This window comes from Dromiciops gliroides, chromosome 3 (assembly GCF_019393635.1).
Source record: "Dromiciops gliroides isolate mDroGli1 chromosome 3, mDroGli1.pri, whole genome shotgun sequence".
NCBI classification, from domain to species: domain Eukaryota; kingdom Metazoa; phylum Chordata; class Mammalia; order Microbiotheria; family Microbiotheriidae; genus Dromiciops; species Dromiciops gliroides.
The window spans coordinates 629,552,538-629,572,941 of record NC_057863.1 but is presented as its reverse complement, the minus strand read 5'-3'; the positions used below and the strand labels follow the sequence as shown (position 1 = coordinate 629,572,941).

At 45.6% G+C, this 20,404-nt stretch overlaps 1 protein-coding gene across 2 annotated transcripts in view; it reads right to left on the bottom strand.

The window, feature by feature from the left end:
- Positions 1-17,756, bottom strand: part of PLEKHG5 (pleckstrin homology and RhoGEF domain containing G5) — a 117,472-nt gene extending 99,716 nt beyond the window's left edge. For both annotated transcript variants that reach the window (XM_043997521.1, XM_043997526.1), the window contains exon 1: positions 16,827-17,756. In XM_043997521.1, the coding sequence (XP_043853456.1) occupies positions 16,827-16,893 (67 nt within the window). In that variant the 5' untranslated portion in view covers positions 16,894-17,756. The remainder of the gene's footprint in view (positions 1-16,826) is intronic.
- Between the last annotated feature and the right edge of the window lie 2,648 nt (positions 17,757-20,404).

Below are 20,404 nucleotides of genomic sequence, written 5' to 3'. Positions count from 1 at the left end.
CTTATTTGTATGTTTAGAATGGGTTTTATCTCGAAATAAAAGGTAAGCTGACTTTTATTGTATCCTTTGGGGGGGGCGGGGCAATGGGGGTTAAGTGACTTGCCCAGGGTCACACAGCTAGTAAGTGTCAAGTGTCTGAGGCCAGATTTGAACTGAGGTACTCCTGAATCCAGGGTCGGTGCTCTATCCACTGTGCCACCTAGCTGCCCCTTTATTGTATCCTGACAGAGAATTATTGCATCTCCCATGCCAAAGAGAGGGCAAAAAGGAGAAATGCAGTGTCTGGCACAGTTTATGCTCTAGATCACAAGGGCTAGTTTCTGCTTAGTTGGCTGGAGGAGGCAAGATTTCTTCCCTAGTCTGGGGGCTCTGAGCTTACCATTTTCCATCCATAAAATGATGACCTCGGAGGTTCCTTTGAGTTGTAAATCTATGATTCTATGGTCTTAGCTCTAAATCCATAAACCCATGACTATGACTGGTGAGGTGGGAGCAGGGATGGGGGAGAGATAGGGGACAAGTTGTTCCCTAAGGAACATATAAGGTCATAGATTTAGGGATGAAAAGACCTTAGAGCTCAACTGGGCCAGGCCCATTGTTTTACAGATGAAGAAACTAAAACCAGAGGTTAAGTCATTGATTTGCTCAGGGTCACACAACTAAGTGTCAGAGACAGGACTTGAACTCAGGACTTGCTGAATGGGTATCTAACACCATATCCACCTTGCCTTGTTGCTGCTGCTGCTACCCAAGGAGGACCTAGCCAGGGAATTAAAAGACACCACAACAAAACTTCCTTCCAAAAGGAAAACATGACATAAGGATGACTGTTTAGAGTTTAAACAGGACACCTGCTAAGCACAGAAAGAGGAAGGGGAGAAGGACTGTCGAGGAACAGAATGTACCCAAAAGAAAGCAAGATCTGGATTCATCAATTTTAGCACAAGATGTCCGGCCCCACCCTGGCTCATGCCTTTGTGTTAGCAAGAGGGGCAGATAATAACTGTCTAGTTCCAGAGGCTCTGTATAATGGCTAGGAAGAGTGAGGATGGCCCTGCATGGCCCTGGACAGGGCATCCTGGCCATTTTCCCCTCCCCTAATTAGCCCACCAGTTATTAACAGAAAGCTCATATTTATATGGGGGGATCCTGTGAGACAGGGAAGTGGAGTCCCAGGCTGGACAGCCCAGAGAGGGGAGGTACAATGTCAGCTGGACAAAGACTGAAAAGAAACCTTTTCCCCCTTCTCAGCCTCACCCCAGCCTTGTACCTCCTTCTCCTTCCCCCCACAACCACAACAGGGTTAATAAATCTCCTTCCTCAGAGCAACTCCATGAAGTAAGCCAGTGCTGTCAGTAGTTACACCCATTTTATGGATGAGGAAAGTGAAGTAGGGCAAGCATCATTATCCTCAATTTTACAGATGGGGAAATTGAGGCTGAACAAGATTCATCCATTTCCCTCAGAGGCTGGATTTGAATCCAAGTCTTCCTGACTTGGAGCTCTCTCCACTACCAACTGTCCTGCCTTATTGCCTTTGTGCAAATGGGGAAAGTGGGGTTAAGTAGAAGAAGTGTCACTATTCCCATTCTGTAGATGAAAAAGGAGGCTCAGGATCATACAATTAGTCTCAGAGTCAGGGAGCGGGGAGGGGAATGAACCAGGGAAAGGCCTCCGGCAGAAGGTGAATGGCTTGGAGCATGGAAGACAGATGCCCCAGCGATGAAAGGAGGTCTGGTTTCCCTGGTCTCTTCAGCCCATTGGAGTGAATCGGGGATGACTCCCCACTCCCACCCCTGCAGGAGTGGCTTCCCCTGTGGTCTCCTCAGGGACCCCCCCTGAGAGCAGGTGACTCTCATTCCAGACCCACAGACCTCCAGCCTCCTGTGAGAAGTCATCTGGTACCACTCTGGCCGGCCCCTCCCCCTTGCTGGCCGACCCCCCAGGGCCCACAGCAGAGAGCCAGCTGCGGCTGGGCAGGCGTTGGCAGGAGCTATCTGTTTCCAGTAGGGCCTTGCCAGCCGCCAGGGCCTTGCGTGACAAGCTTCTCTGCAGAAGCAGCCTGGGTCTCCTTAGCTTCCTAAGGGCTCCCAGGTTCAGTTCAGACAACAATTCCCCTCTGGTATGAATAAAGTCCTTCGAGCCAAAACCATGAGCCTGGACTTACATAACAACAAGGGCTCTGGGCTCCTGCTCCTGGTGCCCCCAGTATCCCCTTTCCCTCCTCTTCCTCTCTGGTGGGGACCCAGAACCAAGCAAACATTTCCAAACATTGACCCGAGGGCGAGGGAAGAGGATGAAATCCAAGAATATGAGTTCTGTTTCTGGCCCTGTCATTCACCAGCTGGGTAACCTCAGGAAAGTATTTAATGTTTTAGCCTTAGTTTACTTTTCTGTAAAATAATAGCTAGCTATCATTTCTACAGAGAGGTCTGTAAAGCAATTTACATCTATTACCTCATGTGTTTTTCACAACAACATTGGAAACTATGTTGTTATTATTATTCTAATTTTACAAAGGAGGAACACTGAGGCTGAATGTTTGTGACTCGCCCAGGGTTACAAGATATTAAGTGTCGGAGGGAGGGTTTAACTCAGATCTTCCCAGCCCACGGGTTCAGTCATCCATAGAACACCAACAGGAGGATGCCGAGATAACCAATACCTAACGCCAAGTCCTCTGGGAAGAGCACTTCCAAAGGGTCTTCTTAACACTCCATTCCCATGCACACACTCCAGGGGCAAAGCCCACTGGCCTGCTTGAACACAAACTCCATCTCCAGACTCTGCTTTTGCCCTGGCTGTGCCTCATGCCTGGAATGAGCTCCTCTCTACCTACGCTCCTGGCTTCCTCCGAATCCTCCATGACTCAGCCTCAAGTTCACCTGCAGGAGACCTTCTGAATCCATTCCATACCCCACCTCCAGCTGCTGGAGACGCCCCTCTGAGGTGACCTTGAATCACATGAAAAGGTCAATGAACGAGCAGTTATTAAGTACTTAATATGTGCTTGAACCGGAAAATACAAACACAAAATAATGTCCTGCCCACAAGGAACTTACATTTTACTTGGGGGAGATGACTGGCTATATGCAAGTTACATGCAAAGACCCTGGGCAATGGCAAAGGATGTCAGTGCATCTCCATGAACAAAATCATATCTATCCTAATGTGAAACCATTTGATGGTGCCAAGGACTTCAGTGTTGAGAAATGTTTTGGTTTTTTTTTCTGGGTTGCTTCCCTGGAAAATGGAGGCTGGGTTTGTGAACAGGGTATGTGGTCTGGTGGGCGCTGCTATTCCTAGAGCAAAGATGACAAAACATGGGAATAGCCAATGTTGGCAGGCTTGAGAAATGACAGGCACATTAATATACTATTGATAGAGCCTGGAAATTGATCCAACCAGCCAGTTCTCTCCTCTCCCTCTCTCTCCTCTCTTTCCCCCACCTCTCTCGTCTCTCTCTCTCTCTCTCTCTCTCTCTCTCTCTCTCCTTTCTCCTCTTTTTTCTCTCCCTCACACTCTTTCCTTTCTCTTTCTCCTCTTCCTCCCCCCTCCTCTCTCCTCTTCTCTCTCTCACACACATGCACACCACACACACACACACTCCTTTCTCCTCTTCTTTCTCTCCCTCACACTCTTTCCTTTCTTTTTCTCCTCTTCCTCCTCCCTCCCTCTCTCTCTCTCTCTCACACACACACACACCACACACACTCTTACACACTCTTTCCTTTCTCTTTCTCCTCTTCCTCCCCCTCCTCCCTTCCTCTCTCTCTTCCTCCCTCTCTCTCTCTCTCTCTCTCTCTCTCTCTCTCTCTCTCTCTCTCTCTGTCTATATCTCTTGGTCTCATTTTCTGTCTTTCTAACTGTATATATACACAGACACACATATTATATGTATATCTGTACATCTACACATACACATAACATATTTAGTATGTCCCTAAACTATTTACATGCATTCTCCTTCATCAAAATTAGGTTGTGAGCTCCTTGAGGACAGATACTATTTTTTTCTTGTCTTTGTATCCCCAGCACTTAGCACAGTATCTGGCAAATAGTAGGTACTAAATAGATGTTTATTGACTGTATTTTACTTTATGTTTACCACATATAGATATTATCTCCCCAAATAGATTGTAAGCTCCTTGAAGACAGCCACTGTTTATTGCCTTTCTTTGTATCCTCAGCATTATCACAATGTCTGGAGCATAGTAGGTGCCTAATAATTGCTTGTTGTCTTAACTAGAAAATTCCTTATTTGGAGCCAAAATAGACCTCTCTGCTTCCTGGAAGGCAGCTATAAGTGAGTTATGTCACCTCCATGGGACAGTCTGTAAAACGGGAGGCTGGATGACCGCTCAGGTCCTTCGCAGCTCCAAATCTAGGACCCCTCTAAGTCTCCCCTTTTCTAGGTTAAGCATTCTCAGTTACTTTGACTGAACCCCATGATTTTTGGTCCCCTCATGCCATTTGCCCTCCTTTCTGTTCAGTTTATCTGCTAAAGATGAAGAAAGTGATGAACCCCATTGGCCTCAGCTCCCCCCAACACTTGCAGATGCCCATCTGGGCAGGCGGAACATCAATGGAAGGTCCCTTTTGGGTGGTGGGGTTGTGAACTTGGGGGTTATGGTTATTTTTTTCTTCCTCACCAGATTTTCAAAATTCTAAACTCCAGACACATCTGCTTGGAGGGCAGCCATCTTGCCCCAGAGCTGTCTGCAAGTCCCTAGATTAGGAAGAATCCTGTGGAAAAATGGGACAAGGCACCTGAATGGGATCCATCTGATCATTCATCAACATCTCTGCTGATTTCCCTCCTAAGTACATGCCTGGAATAGTTTCATCCCTCTGGTCTGTTCTTGGTTTGTCCAAAAGGTGGTTGGGCTAGGAAACAGGACCCCACCCATGACTCCGCCCATGATCCCCTTCTGTCCCAGCTCCACTAGTCTCAGGCAGTTCCCAATTTCCTCTCTAGTTAATCTTCAAGGCTCTAGCTACCCCTTTTACTTCAGGAAGAGACCCCCTCCCTGGGGAGAAGGAAGCAAGACGGAAGCCTTCTCCCCCAACGGATCTACCTGCAAATGCTGAAATTCATCCAGACCCCGGACCCTCTGGGAGAACGTCATTCTGTGGTCAAGAAAGCCAAGCCAGGTCCTCCTTCCCTCCTTCTCTCCTTCCCTCCTTCCCAGGGACTGGGACTCACACGGACACTGAGAGCAGAGGTTTCCTAACACTGGGAGCTAGCTCAGGAACGCTCTTGAGCCTAGGCCCACCATGATGAATACAAAGGAGGGTCTTGGAGTTTCACCTACCAGTCAAAGCTCAGCTTAAGTTCCATAGTCTATGTGGAAAGGGTCCCAGTTCCCATGTAAAACTAAGAGAGAACCTTAAAAGTCATCTGGGCCATCTTTCCCAATTGACAGATGAGAAAACTGAGGCCCAGGGAAGTAAAATGACTTGCCCCAAAAAGTAAACATCACAAGTGGGATTGGAACCCATCATTAGGCAGCCTCCCTAGTTATTAGTGTCTTCTACTCTTCACTGAAATGATTTTTATTGACTTTTTATGTATTTTGTATTTATTTTTCTGTAGACACGTTGTTCTTCCTCCTTACAACGTAAAATCACCCACCCTCAGACTCTAGCACATGCCTGGCACTTAATTAATCGCTTAATTAATTTAAGAAAACTTAATTGCTTAATTAAACAAAACAATCAATGTTTATTGATTTTTGGTTTTGTTTTGTTTTTTAAGTGAGGCAATTGGGGTTAAGTGACTTGCCCAGGGTCACACAGCTAGTAAGTGTTAAGTGTCTGAGGTGGGATTTGAACTCAGGTCCTCCTGACTCCAAGGCCGGTGCTCTATCCACTGTGCCACCTAGCTGCCCCTAATCAATGTTTATTGAATGAACAAATGAGCTAAAAAAAAAAAAAGGCAGAGAGGTCACATGTCTAAGGGATCCAGGGAAGGATTTTGGCTGAGGTTGGAGTGAGGAAGGGGAGGCTGACATAATAGAGCCCACATCCACCCTAGGTGCACTCTGCAGGCCTCAGCCCCTTTCCAGAAAACCACAGGGTTGGTGGCTGGGGCCAGAAGGGCCTCTCTGGCCTCGGATCCCTCTAGCCTCCCCCTCACCCCAGGTCTAGGGCCAGCTTCCCTCTAAACAGTTGTGTTTGCATGTGGTCACCACAGCAGCCAGGGAGGAAGGGGTCTGAATTCTGCTATGTAGGCAGAATTACTTGGGAGTTAAAAAGAAAATACATTTGGTTTGGGTACTTTTTTTTTTCAACCTTCTTATTAAAAAAAAGTCCACTATATTTTGTAGATACATGCACAATTTTCGTTTCCTAGACACGTGTGGCTGTGCACATATCTACACACGTATTTCCTTTTCTTACCTCCATGACTTTGCATGGGCTGTCCCCCCCATATCTGAGCTTTCTCTCCTCATCTCCAATTTTTGGAATCCTTAGCTCTCTTCAAGGCTTGGATCAAGTGACATCCCCTAGCCTAGACCTTCCCTAAATTACTCATTAGGTAGCATGCTCCCCCCCCTCCTGCCCCCCCATTACTTTATATATATTTTAATTGCCTTATCTGCATATATATTGTTCTTCTCTTCCCCATTCCCTAGGATGTAAGTACCTTAAGGACAAGGAAGGAAATACACATTTATTAAATATTGACTGTATGTCAGGAGGTGCCATTATGATCTTTTACTGAGGCAGAAAGAAATGAAGTGACTTGCCCAGGGTCACACTATTAGTAAGTGTCTGAGGCTGGATTCAAACTCAGGTCTTCTTGACTCCAGGCCCAGCATTCTATCTCCTGAGCCAACTAGGTAGAACTACAAGGACAGTTCTGTGACTGTATCTCCCCGGTGATTAATACAGTACCCAGCACATAGTAGGCACTTAATAATACATGTTTGTTGAATTGAATGAATATCAGTTAAAATACTCCATAACCTTCAAAGCAGATGGTGAGGCAATGGGGTTAAGTGACTTGCCCCAGGGTCCACACAGCTGTAAATGTCAAGTGTTTGAGGCCAGATTTGAACTCAGTCCTCCTGACTTCGGTGCTCTATCCACTGAGCCACCTAGCTGCCCTGACAAGCATTTCTTAGCACCTACTACTTGTCAGGCACTGTGCTTTGAAGGACTAGAAGAGGCTGACTAATCACCAGCAAGACCAGAGTTCAAGTTCCGTTCCCTGACACATCATGTCCCAGTGACCCCAGAGCAAGTCGCTTAACCCCTCAGTGCCCCTGACAATTCTTTTTTTTTTTTTGGTGAGGCAATTGGGGTTAAGTGACTTGCCCAGGGTCACACAGCTAGTGTTAAATGTCTGAGGCCAGATTGGAACTCAGGTATTCCTGAATCCAGGGCCGGTGCTCTATCCTCTGCGCCACCTAGCTGCCCCGCCCCTGACAATTCTAAATCAGAAGGTGCTGATCTACTTTAGTAGGCCATCTCTGCCCCAATGAAACCACAGATTTCAGTCCACTCCCTCTCAAAAATCTATACACACATGTATGTATGTATACTCAGACACACATACATATAAAATTGTATATTGTGTAAAACATATATTTTATATAATGATATATTTATATAAGTATTATATATGATAATATAAATATACATGATGTATTTGTAATAATATACTGTGTATTATATATAAATATGTATATAGGATATATGATTATATATCAACATGTGTTTTATTATATATTATATACACACATGTGTACATTATATAGACCTCGTGTTCTATCATATAATATATGGTGTTGTTTGTATATTGGTATAATATACATGTTTTGATATTTATTATGTTTAACATAGGGCACGTGTCACATGTATACAACATACACGGTTTGTGTTGCATGTATTATATAGACATTATATGTCATCGTAAATTATGTTTTATCATATATTTATATTATATACATAATGTGTATGCATTGTATATTATATGTTATGTTGTATTTATAATTGTGTATACATACAAGTATACCAGTGCACATACATGCACATATATACACCTATATTATATATACATAAAATAAGTGTGTTGTGTGCACGTCTTATCTCCCCTGATAGAGTGTCTATTGCACTTCTGCGTCTGGAGTACCCAGCACAATGTCGGTATGTAGATGGTTCTTAATAGATCCCTCATTGTTTGTTGGCATCGTGTAAACAGCTCTGCCTTCCCCATGCCAGGCCCTCTCTCCTGTGAGCCCCCCAGCAGCTCCGAGAGCCCTGGCGAGCTGGTCTCCAACCACGGAGGAGGAAGGAGGAGGGTGGTTTCGCTGTGGTGAGACAGGCAGGAACGCAGACGCTGTCTCCTCGAGTTATTCCAGTAGCCTCATGGTGCCAGGTATTTCACAGGGCTGGGGAAGGTGGGAAGGAGAAAAGGGATGGAAACCCATCTCCAGCCATTGCCATGGGCCAGCAGCTGTGGCCAGGCGGGGCTGAGCCACATCCCAAGATCCCTTCATTCCCCACAGAGCACATTCAATGAGGAAGACTCCATCTGATTAACGGCCAAAAAAATGAAGAACGAAAATAAAGGAGGGAGGGAAGGAAAGAAGGAAATTGCCTACCAATGTGTCGGGCACTCTACCAAGCACTTTAAAAGATTATCTCATTTGATCTTCACAATATCCCTGGGAAATAGGTGCTATGATTTATCACTATCTTACAGGAAACTGAGGCAGACAAGTCAAGTGACCTTGCCCAGGGTCTTATAGCTAGTAAGTGTCTGAGGCCATTTTTGAAATCTGGTCAGGAATGACTCCAGCCAGGCCCAGAGTTTCTATCCACTGAATCACGTAGCTGTCACTTAAGATCTCTGACCTTCAGTTTCCTCATCTGGTTAAATTAAAGGATTGGACTAGATGCTTCCTAAAGTCTCTTCCAATCTATGGGTAACCAAGAGAGACAGAGAGACAGAGACAGAGCCAGAGAGACAGAGACAGAGAGACAGAGAGAGAGAGAGAATGAATTCCCTTGGGCCCTCCTTCCCTCCAAGGCCTCAAGTTCCTCTAACACTTGCCCCAGATGGGAAGTCTATCCACTCCTAGTCTGCCTTCCTCCCAGTTCCTGGAGCAATCCCTCATTCCCTCAGACCTAAATTCTCCTGAAGCTCAACTCCTGGGAACCACTTAGATGACCTAAGGACAATTATGCAAGGGACATATCAGACCCTGAAGTGTCTTGGGCTCAGTGAGTCACCTTCTAGTCGAAGACAAAACTAGGGTATCTTCCCTCAAAACAAAGTCACCCTTAGCCTGCTCCTCAGAGTCAGGTCTTCAGATTGTAGGGGGTAGGGGGCTAAATTAGTGGTCTCCAAATTGGGCCAGGTCAGGATGCCGGGGGTTATATGATGGGCTAGTCAGAAAGTAGGAAAATGGGAAGTATCTCACTCCCCCATTCTACTGCCTCTCTCCACTGCCCAAACTCCTTCTGAGCCAGGCGTGGTGCCCTCAGGTACCCACCAGCAGCAGCTATAACAGGTACCATTGGGAAAATGTTTGCCCCCATGCCTGAAGACAACCACATCCTGCCTCACCTAAATCACCTTGGGAGTTCTGCAGAGACCCCTCCGAGATCCCAGCAAAGGGCAGTGAGTTAGAATAGATACCCTCTTTCATTTTGGGTGGTACCCTGGATAGAAATTGGGAAGTTTGGAAGATGGTTGGGTTTGGGAGGGAAAGATAATGTAATAAAATCTGTGATGCAGGTGACAACCCATCTGTGCTGGTCCCTTTTATTTCTATGTTTAGGTGTTTATAATCTATATAGTTATAGTACAGTGCATATTACGTGGGCAGCTAAGTGGCACAGTGGATAGAGCCCTGGCCCTGAAGTTAGGAAGACCTGAGTTCAAATCTCACCTCAGACACTTACTAGCTGCGTGACCCTGGGCAAGTCACTTAACCACAATTGCATTGCCTTAAATACATCCCGTGCCATCTCCAGTTGTCCTGATTACATATATATATATATGTTGTGTGTGTGTGTGTGTGTGTATGTATATATATATATACACACCACACATATATAAAATAGATACACACATATATGCATAGATACACACATATATTTTAATTGCATTTTATTTTTTCCAATTACATGTAAAGAGAGTTTTCAACATTCATTTTTGTAAGATTTTGAGTTCCAAGTTTTTCTCCCACCCTCCCTTCCCTGACCCCTCCTGAAGCCAGTAAGCAATCTCATATAGGTTATAAATTACAACATCCTGATATATAATCTTGACACTGGACCCAGATGACTCTGGAGGAGAGAATGAGGTTGGTGACCTTGCATAGTCCTCCCTCACTTAAATATAATTCACTGCAAGTCATGATATCACCGCAATGTCATGGTCTTCTTCAAGAACAAACAACAAACAACAACAGTATATTATGTAACTAATATTGGTGGCGCATGCCAAATTTTTTCTACTGCTAGGGTTTACAATCAATAATTTGGAGACCAAGGGCAGCTAGGTGGCACAGTGGATAGAGCACCGGCCCTGGAGTCAGGAGGACCTGAGTTCAAATCCGACCTCAGACACTTAACACTTACTGACTGTGTGACCCTGGACAAGTCACTTAAACCCAATTGCCTCACCAGAAACAAACAAAACAAACCAAAACCAAAACCAAAATAATTTGGAGACCACTGACTAAGGTCCCTTTATACTTGGAGGTTCGATTTTTCTGAATGTCCATATCCTGCTACCAGGACCTTCCCCAAAAGAGCTGGGGGCGGGGAATACAAGTTATTACTTCGTTATAAGGATATATAAATGTAAATTTCATCAATGCTATCATTAATATAGATATAATGGATAGAGAACCATCCTTGCAGTCAAGAAGACCTGGGTTCAAATCTGCCTCTGACATGCTGGCTGTGTGACCCTGGAAAGTCAGTTAACCTTTTAATTCCCAGGCCACTCTCCATGACTGTTACCCAGTCATTAGCTAGGTGGATGGAGATTCCTCAAGGGGACTTTCCTACATAGCTGAACTAAAAGATCTGTCTGAAAAACTTTACTACGACTACTTTGGAGATGTGATGAAGACTGCACCTCTCCCTCCTCACCACCCCCCAAACCCTAGCTATATAGAACAGGAAAGTCCTCAGGCTCAGATCTGCATTCCATCTCACTCTATCACTAAGTAGCTGGTTATTTGACCTCTTCTCTCTAAGCATCAGTTTCCTCATCTGTAAAATGAGTGAGTTAGACCAGACCAGTGGTTCTCAAACTTTCTGGTCTTACAGTCTTTTTTTTTTTTTTTTTTTGCGGGGCATGGGGGTTAAGTGACCTTGCCCAGGGTCTCACAGCTAGTAAGTGTCTGAGGCCGGATTTGAACTCAGGTACTCCTGAATCCAGGGCTGGTGCTTTATCCACCGCGCCCACCTAGCCGCCCCTGGTCTTACAGTCTTAAAAATTATTGAGCTCCACTCCCCTCGCCCACCAAGAGTTTTTGTTTATGTGGGTCGTATCTATCAATATTTATCATATTAGAAATGAAACATTTTAACATTTATTATGAAAACAATTCTGATCTTGGGATGGATCCTCAGGGACCTTGCAGACCACAGTTTGAGAACCCCTGGTCTGTGAGATTGCTTCTGTTCTCGTACATCTGCCTCTGCTGACTTAGGGAGAGGGAATCGGGGACAGTGCTAGCGTTCCTCCTTGTACACTAGTTGGCTTGGGTGTGGGGGGGTAGGATTGAGTATTTATGTAGCACCTTCTGCATGCCAGGCACTACGCTAAGCACTTTTCACAAGTATTATCTCATTTGAGCCTCACAATGACCCTGTGAGGGGGAGATGCCAGTATTATCCTATTTGATATTTAAAGGAAGGCTCCTACTGTCCCAACTCTCTCCTTGGCAGGGAGGCCCAGCCATAGGACCCAGAAGGCATCGCTTGGCCAGGACCATCTGACTTCAGGGGCTGTGGCAACCAGCAGACACTCTTTGTCTAATTTGGGGCCCAAGTTCCACATTATAGAATCATTAAATCAACCTTGGAAGTTATCCGGGTCAACTCCTTTCCTTGAGCCTACAAGCAGGCCCTTTGGATGAATCGCTGGGCTCATTAGCTGGCCGCTAGCTGAGGCAGTAATGGATAGAGCACTGGGTCTGAAGTCAGGAAGACATGAGTTCAAATCCAATCTCAGATACTTGCTAGTTGTGTGACTCTGGGGAGAGTCACTTAACCCTGTTTGCCTCAGTTTCCTTATTTGTAAAATGAGAGGGCTGGCCTAGGAGTTGGGAGTTCTTAGCCCTTATGCCAAAGACTTCTCTGAATCATTTTAGGTAAATGAAATATAACAAATAAAATAACAAATAAGTAAATAGAGGTAATATAATAAATACAATATAAATAAAGGAAACTAATTCTGTTGAAACACATTTATCAAAATCTTTTTTTTTTTTCCTTCCAAAAAAAAAAGTCATGAACCCCAGGTTAAGATTAGATAATCTCAGGGGCAGCTAGATGGTACAGTGGATAGAGTACTGGCCCTGGATTCAGGAGGACCTGAGTTCAAAGCCTGTCTCAGACACTTGACACTTACTAGCTGTGTGACCTTGGGCAAGTCACTTAACCCCCATCGCCCCACAAAAAAAAAAAAGAAAGAAAGAAGATTAGATAATCTCCAAGGTCCTTAGCACTAAAATCTTACAATTCGAAATGTAGACTAAGCAGTCTCCAGTTGCCTGTGTTTCTTCTAGAAACAGGTGTTCCTAGATGAAACAGAAACACCCTCTATTATATAAAGGAGGGAATGTAATGGAATGTACTAAATTTGATCATTGGACAACGCTATGCTAAAGTTTAGTAAAAATCCAGCAATTCAGTTAAAGAAGAAGAATCCAGCTTCCCAGACCAGAATCCAGCTTCCTCCTGATGACATCTTACCCACTCCAAGAAGACAAGAGAACTGAGAAAAGACTTACAAAGACTTAATTATTTTTTTTACTGTTTCATCTAGGAACACCTGTTCCTAGAAGAAACAAAGGGGGGAATGTGATGAATATAATGGGATTTTAGCAGATACTCAAAGACCCACCTGTAGATTAATCTATACTGATTGAATCAAGTGAGAGTGATTGACTGCTGATTAAGCCTACTTCAAGTTAATTGGTTGTAATCACACCTGGCTATCCCTTAAGAAGGTTATTGTTCTCAGAAACTAGACTGTGAACTCAACTTGAGAACACCTTCAAAGACAATGGATTTGGATGACGCCAACCAATCACCTTGAAGCAGGGTATAAGGACCGCCTCTGTTCCAGTTGTATAAAAAAGCTTCCACAAACAGCTTGCGGAAGGGAGTTCCTGATTAAAGCAGGCTCATGGAGGAGGTCTTCAGGAAGAACCCAACCAGGCTGGAACTCTAAGCTAGACTGGAGCTGAAGCTTCTAATTTAAGGAGACCACAGTTTAGATTTTAAACATCACACTGACTTTAGATGACCTTTGAGGGTCCCTTCCAGCCCTAAATCAATGAACCATTGAGGCTACAACCGAAAGGACCCTCAAACCATGATTCTTCAGGTGCTGGAGATGATGAATCAGGAGCCGGTATCGGGTCCCAAGAGCTTCTCAATGTAGCACCTTTCCTAGGCACCACTGCCATGGCTCCCTACCACCCCCACTCCCACAGCAGCAAAACTACATGACACAAGGGGAAAAAAAACTCTAACCATCTGACCAGCATCAACACCACCGCAGCTGGGAAGGCCCCATCCAGGAAAGCCTCCTGCTTCCTCCTTCCACTCATCTGGGGTTTCGGTATGAACTTTTAGAGGAAGTGTTGGGTTTTTTTTTAAGTCATGTCAATGAAAGTCCAAAAGACTCTCAGAGATCTGAGAATAGGGTGTCACTGAGGTAGGGGACAGGAGCAGAACTAGACCTTAGTTTAACATCTGGAATATAGGTCAGGCTTCTTACCCGGTTTCCCCTGCATTTGTGACCCCTTTTTCACTGGAGAAATTTTTTATGCGAGCCTGGGTTATAAGGTATGTAAATAGGTATGCCAACCTTTGACTGTTGCCAAATTCTTCCAGACCCCCACACTTGGTTACGTGCCCCCATAGGGGGTTGAGCCCACAGTTTAAGAAGCTTTTGACATAGGGTACCTTAGGAAACTTCTGACCCTTGAGACAAGACAGAAAGGTCAGGCATCTTACAGGAAAAGAATCATCTCATGTGATAGGATCAAGACCCAGCAGCTAGATGGTGCAGTGGATAGAGTACGGCCCTAGAGTCAGGAGTACCTGAGTTCAAATCCAGCCTCAGACACTTAACACTTACTGGCTGTGTGACCTTGGGCAAGTCACTTAACCCCAACTGCCTAACCAAAAAAAAAAAAAAAAAGAAAAAAAGATAGGATCAAGACCCACATCCAGAGAGTTTGAATAAAGCCCAATCATAGGGCTGGCTTCACACACAGTCAAAGAAGGTAGCCAGTACCTATATAATGTTACTTGAGAAGAGCCCATTAAGAAGCAATTGATGCAAAAAAAAAAAAAAAGAAGAAGAAGCAATTGGGAAGGGGCAGCTAGGTGGCACAGTAGATAGAGCACCAGCCCTGGAGTCAGGAGGACCTGAATTCAAATCCAGCCTCAGACACTTAACACTTACTAGCTGTGTGATCCTGGGCAAGTCACTTAACCCTAAGTTCAGCACACACACAAAAAAAGGTATGAAGAAGCAATTGGGGTGGGGGGTGGCAAAGCAGCTGGTGCACAGTGGAGAGCATCAGCCCTGGATTCAGGAGCACCTGAGTTCAAATTCAGCCTCATACACTTGACACTCACTAGCTGTGTGACCCTGGACAAGTCACTTAACCCTCCATTGCCCTGTGCCAAAAAAAAAAAAAAAAAGCAATTGTGTACTGGTTAAGAGGCACAAATAGAACATATTCACATCATCAATATAAATCCTTTTCTTAATTGGAAGGTAGTTGGCTCTTAGCTGTGTGACCCTGTCAAGTCATTAACCCCTCTTTGCCTCAGTTTCCTCATCTGTAAATTTCAGATCATAACAGCACCTCTACCTTGAAGGATTGTTGTGAGGATCAAATGATACAATAGTTGTAAAAAGTCTTTATCATAGTGCCTGACACACAGTAGATATTATATTGAAAGCTTATTCCCTTGACCAGATTTGGGGTCTGGATGGGACACAGAAAAGAAGAAATAGGATGGAAAGGGAGGAGATGGGAGGAAAAGGTCTGGGAAGGTCTGGCACACTGCCCAAAGAAGAGAGGCATGAGTAAGTAAGGGTGCTGGTAGAGACCCAGTGATTCAGCTGCACATAAGAGAGCGGGGAGAGCAGGCACCAAACAGGACAGAGGGGATGAAAGGCAACAGGGAGCAGAGAGAAACTTGCCCACCTTGGCCATTTTAGCCTCAGGTCAGCCCCAAGTGGATGAAAGGCACATTGGGAGGAGTTCTGATTTTTTGGTTTTTTTTTTTTTTTTTAATTTTTTAGTGAGGCAATTGGGGTTAAGTGACTTGCCCAGGGTCACGCAGCTAGTAAGTGTGTGTTAAGTGTCTGAGGGTCGGATTTGAACTCAGGTACTCCTGACTCCAGGGCCGGTGCTCTATCCACTGCGCCACCTAGCTGCCCCGGGGTTCTGATTTGAAGACATTTTGAAGTGTCAAAGAGCAATCCATTTTCAGACTGTCTCCTCACACTGGTTCTTCTTTTTTTTTTGGTGAGGCCATTTGGGGTTAAGTGACTTGCCCAGGGTCCCACAACTAGCAAGTATCAAGTGTCAGGAGGCTGGGATTTGAACTCAGGTACTCCCTGACCTCCAGGGCCAGTGCTCCATCCACTGAGCCACCTGGCTGCCCCACACTGGTTCTTACCCATGTGGATCACTGATTTAGTAACCTAATCCCCTTCTACCTCTCCCCTCCCATAAAGTGCTACATGGCATATATTTATTTTTTAAAGTGAATTAAAATTAATTCTGGCCATCTTTCAAGAATTCCATGACGGTGATTGCGCAATGGGAGTGGGGATTTTTTGGGGTTTGGGGTTTTTGTTTGTTTTTAATTAAGGCCTAACTTCTGTTATAGGTGATGGGGGTCCCTGGAAATGAAAACAATGTAATATATAATAAAGTCATCAGCAAAACATTTATTTCTTTTCTGGTGGGGGTTTTTTTAAATGTCTTCCAGGATATCTCACATTCTCTCCCCCACCCCCAACATACACACACACTCACACACAACACACACAGAGGTTGAGCTAACAAGGATATGGAATCAGTCTAGGCATCCCTGCTGGAGTGTCTAGAAGTCCTGAGTCAGCTTACAGCTAGAATGTTCTCCCAAGGACAAGCTGTCACTTGCCACATTCTCATGCACCAGAAAGCATCCTGGAGAAGCCACTGCTGCCACCAACCCTGGGACACCTGGGAGCTTTTCCCAAGAGATGTCTCACCTCTGGTCCAGAAAGTAACTGCCCTCTAGCTGATGCCCTCCCTCCCAGAACAGGTCAATTCTCCCTGCTCTTGAAGTCACTCCTGACTGTTTCAGGCTTGCTCAAGGAGGATGCTTTTAACCTTTGTGCTCTTAACGTCTCACCTGCCCATCATTCTCACTGCAGAGAAACGCTTCACAACCTATCACAGTAATTACAGGCTCTTGGCTATCCATCAGCTGATCCAGAAAGACAAGACTTAGTCGCATTCTCCAGAACCCCTCTTTCTGCCAGCCCTACCTCCTATTTTGGGGATGATTGGGGGGGGGAAGGGGGAATAAGGTAAAAATATACTCACTGGTTCCCAAGCGAAGGTTGAGCCAGCTTCGTGGTGGAGACCCGTATTTTGTCAGAACTGAACTCATGCTCCTGTATGGAGTTGGCAGCGGAGGCTCACTGGCCAGGCAAGCCCCAGATCGGGGGGGTGCCAGCCAGCAATCCTGCCTGCTAAAAGCCCTCCAGTCAGGATGGCATCAGGAGAACACTGCTTCCCTGGTATCCTGGACTTGTCTGAGCACAGGCACCTAGGGACCAGTCCGGCCCAGCTTTGCCAGGCAGCTGTCTGGATTCGGATGGAGGTCTCAGATTCAGCCCCGGTCTTGATTTCTTCAGCTGGAATGTCTTTGTGCCAAAAGAATATGAAGCTTTGAGCCCCTGCTAGGTTGTTTCTCCTTAGGACCCCCTTGGGTGCTGTATATTTTACCGTATGGTGCTCGCAGTCACTGCTTCAAGCATGTCCATTTCCAGGCAACTGATGCGGTAAAGCTCACTTTCCGCACTGCTGGTTGTCTCTGTCGTTCGATTCAATTTGACAACAATCACCAAGCCCCTAGTACGTGCCAGGCACTCAGAAACCTAGGCTATGCAAACTCCCTTTTCTCTACAGTTTCAGAAGACAGCCCCACGCCCCTCCTCTGCCTGCCAGCCAGCCAGCCACTGTCCTCTGTGAGAAGGAAGTCCTTCAAGGTTGTCAGCTTCCCAGACTTGCCTGGTACCTTCCTTGGTCCCTGCTTGGGAGAGACGTTCACAGCCTGCAGGAGCTGATTTTCCAGCCCTTTATAAAAATCCAGAGCCCAGCGTAGTGAGCATCAGAGCAGCGTCAGGGCGGGTTGCCGTGGGAACGCCTGGGCACATCACTGTTCTCCCTAGCTCCCTTCCCCATTTCCAGATCTGATTATTCAGTTCACCAGAATTTTCAGAACAGACCCAAGTTTGCCTCCTTTCTGGCGTCTCTCTCTCCCCGCCTCCTCTTCTCCACCCCAGCCCACTCTCAGCCCCTCCTTTTTTTTTTCCTAGCAAAGTCTCCGAAATATGTTTAACTTAGCAGGGTCTGTCTGTTCTTCACATGAAATTTTTTTTCCCCTAGCTGCACAGATGGTCCCCATATTTATCTTAGCCACTGTTCAGGCTCGAATTGTCAGCCAACTCCTTCCTCTGCTGCCAGGCCCAGCCATATGGGAGAATTAAGGCTGGATTAGCTAAAGCTTTACTCTTTAAAAGGGAGGGTTATTTCAAATGAGTCAGGATTTAAAAAAAACAAAAGAGCTTTTCAGGGTGAAATCTGCATGCAGGCTGTCAAGAGAGAAGGGCAGGGAGCTTCCTAGCGGTCTGTTAGGAAATTAACATAAAAGCCATCCATGTGCTTCAAAGCACAGACTGAGAGCTGGCAGGGACCTCGTCCAGTCCCTTCATCTTACAGGGGAGGAAACCGAGGCCCAGAGGGAGCCCACTTTGGGGGCCGGAAAGGACCTAAGAAGTCATCTAGTCTAGTCTTTTTTTTTTTTGGTGAGGCAATTGGGGTTAAGTGGACTTGCCCAGGGTCACACAGCTAGAGTTACATGTCTGAGGCGGGATTTGAACTCAGGTCCTCCTGAATCCAGGGCCAGTGCTCTATCCACTGCACCACCTAGCTACCCCAGAAGTCATCTAGTCTAACACCTTCATTTTACAGAGGAAGAAACTGAGGTTCACAGAAAACTAATAGGATCACAGACTTAGAGTTGGACAGGAGCATAAAGAGCATCAAACAGATTTAGGATTGAAGAGAACTTAGAAGTCGTCTGTTCCAAGACCCCCCCTCACTTTACTGATTACTGAGGCCGCTAAAAGACTCTTAGGTGCCTAGACTTAGATTTGGTCGGTATTAAAAGATACTACGGGGGCAGCGAGGGTGGCGTAGTGGATAGAGCACCAGCCCTGGAGTCAGGAGTACCTGAGTTCAGATCCGGCCTCGGACACTTAAACATTACTAGCTGTGTGACCCTGGGCAAGTCACTTAACCCCAGTTGCCTCACTAAACAAATAAATAAAATAAATAAAAGATACTAAGATGGGGGCAGCTAGGTGGCACAGCGGATAAAGCACTGGCCCTGGATTCAGGAGGACCTGAGTTCAAATGTGACTTCAGACACTTGACACTTACTAGATGTGTGACCCTGGGCAAGTCATTTAACCCTCATTGCCCTGAAAAAAAAAAAGTCATTGAAAAGACACTAAGATGATCAACTCAAAGCTGGAAAGGACTTCTAACAGGTCATCTGGTTCAGCATTGTCTTTTGACCAAGAGAGGAAACAGGCCCAGAGAAGTCATGTGAATTGTCCAGCTCTTCCTGCCCTCCAAATCTAGTGTCTTCCCTATCCCTTTGCTGCTCCGCCACTCTCTTTATATCCTGTGTATGGTTATGAACTGGGCCCCTGGATCAAGAGGGTCTCTGGCCCACAAATTTGATTCTCCTGCTTTAAGAATTGGTTTACTCAGGGGCAGCTAGGTGGCGCAGTGGATAGAGCACTGGCTCTGGAGTCAGGAGTACCTGAGTTCAAATCGGCCTCAGACACATAACACTTACTAGCTGTGTGACCCTGGGCAAGTCACTTGACCCCCAATTGCCTCACTTACAAAAAAAAAAAAAAAACTGTAAAAAGAATTGGTTACTCAGGGTGGGCAGCTAGGTGGCGCTGCAGTGGATAGAGCACCGACCCTGGAGTCAGGAGGACCTGAGTTCAGATCTGGCCTCAGACACATGACACTAACTAGCTGTGTGACCGTGGGCAAGTCACTTAACTCCCATTGCCTCACTAAAAAAAAAAAAAAAGAATTGGTTACTCAGGGGGAAAAAAAGAAAAAAACAAACAAAAAAGAATTGGTTACTGGGGCAACTAGGTGGCACAGTGGATAGAGCATTGGCCCTGGAGTCAGGAGGACCTGAGTTCAAATTCAACCTCAGACACTAGACACTAGCTGTGTGACCCCAGGCAAGTCACTTAACCCTCATGCCCCAGGGCTGGGGGGGGAAGAATTGATACTCTTTTCTTTTCCAGTTGGAACAGGCTACCAATGACAATCACCAAGTCGCTTCCTTGGGGGCTGGAGGGGAGGGAGAGTAGGGGAGGGCTTTTTAAATGACAGATTTCCTGAATCATGAAGAGTTTAGAGTCATACTTCCCAGTAAGTACAGAATAAACTTAAGCATTGAAGAGTAGATAACAACCCTAACCTCTCTGCTGACTTCTTGTCTTTTATCTCCAACTGTCTAAGACATCTCAAGCTGGATGTGCTGTAGATGTCTTTTTTTGTTTTTTTAGTGAGGCATTTGGGGTTAAGTGACTTGCCCAGGGTCACACAGCTAGTAAGTGTTAAGTGTCTGAGGCTAGATTCGAACTCAGGTACTCCTGACTCCAGGCCCGGTACCCCTATCCACTGCACCACCTGGCTGCCCCACCGTAGATGTCTTAACTCAACTTGTTCAAAACAGAACTCATCTTTCCCCAAAACCCTTCTCTATTATTTTAGGGGGTACCACCACCACAGGACTGCAACCCAGATATCATTCTTAACTCTTCATTCTCTCACCACCCCCACATCCAATCTATTGCCAA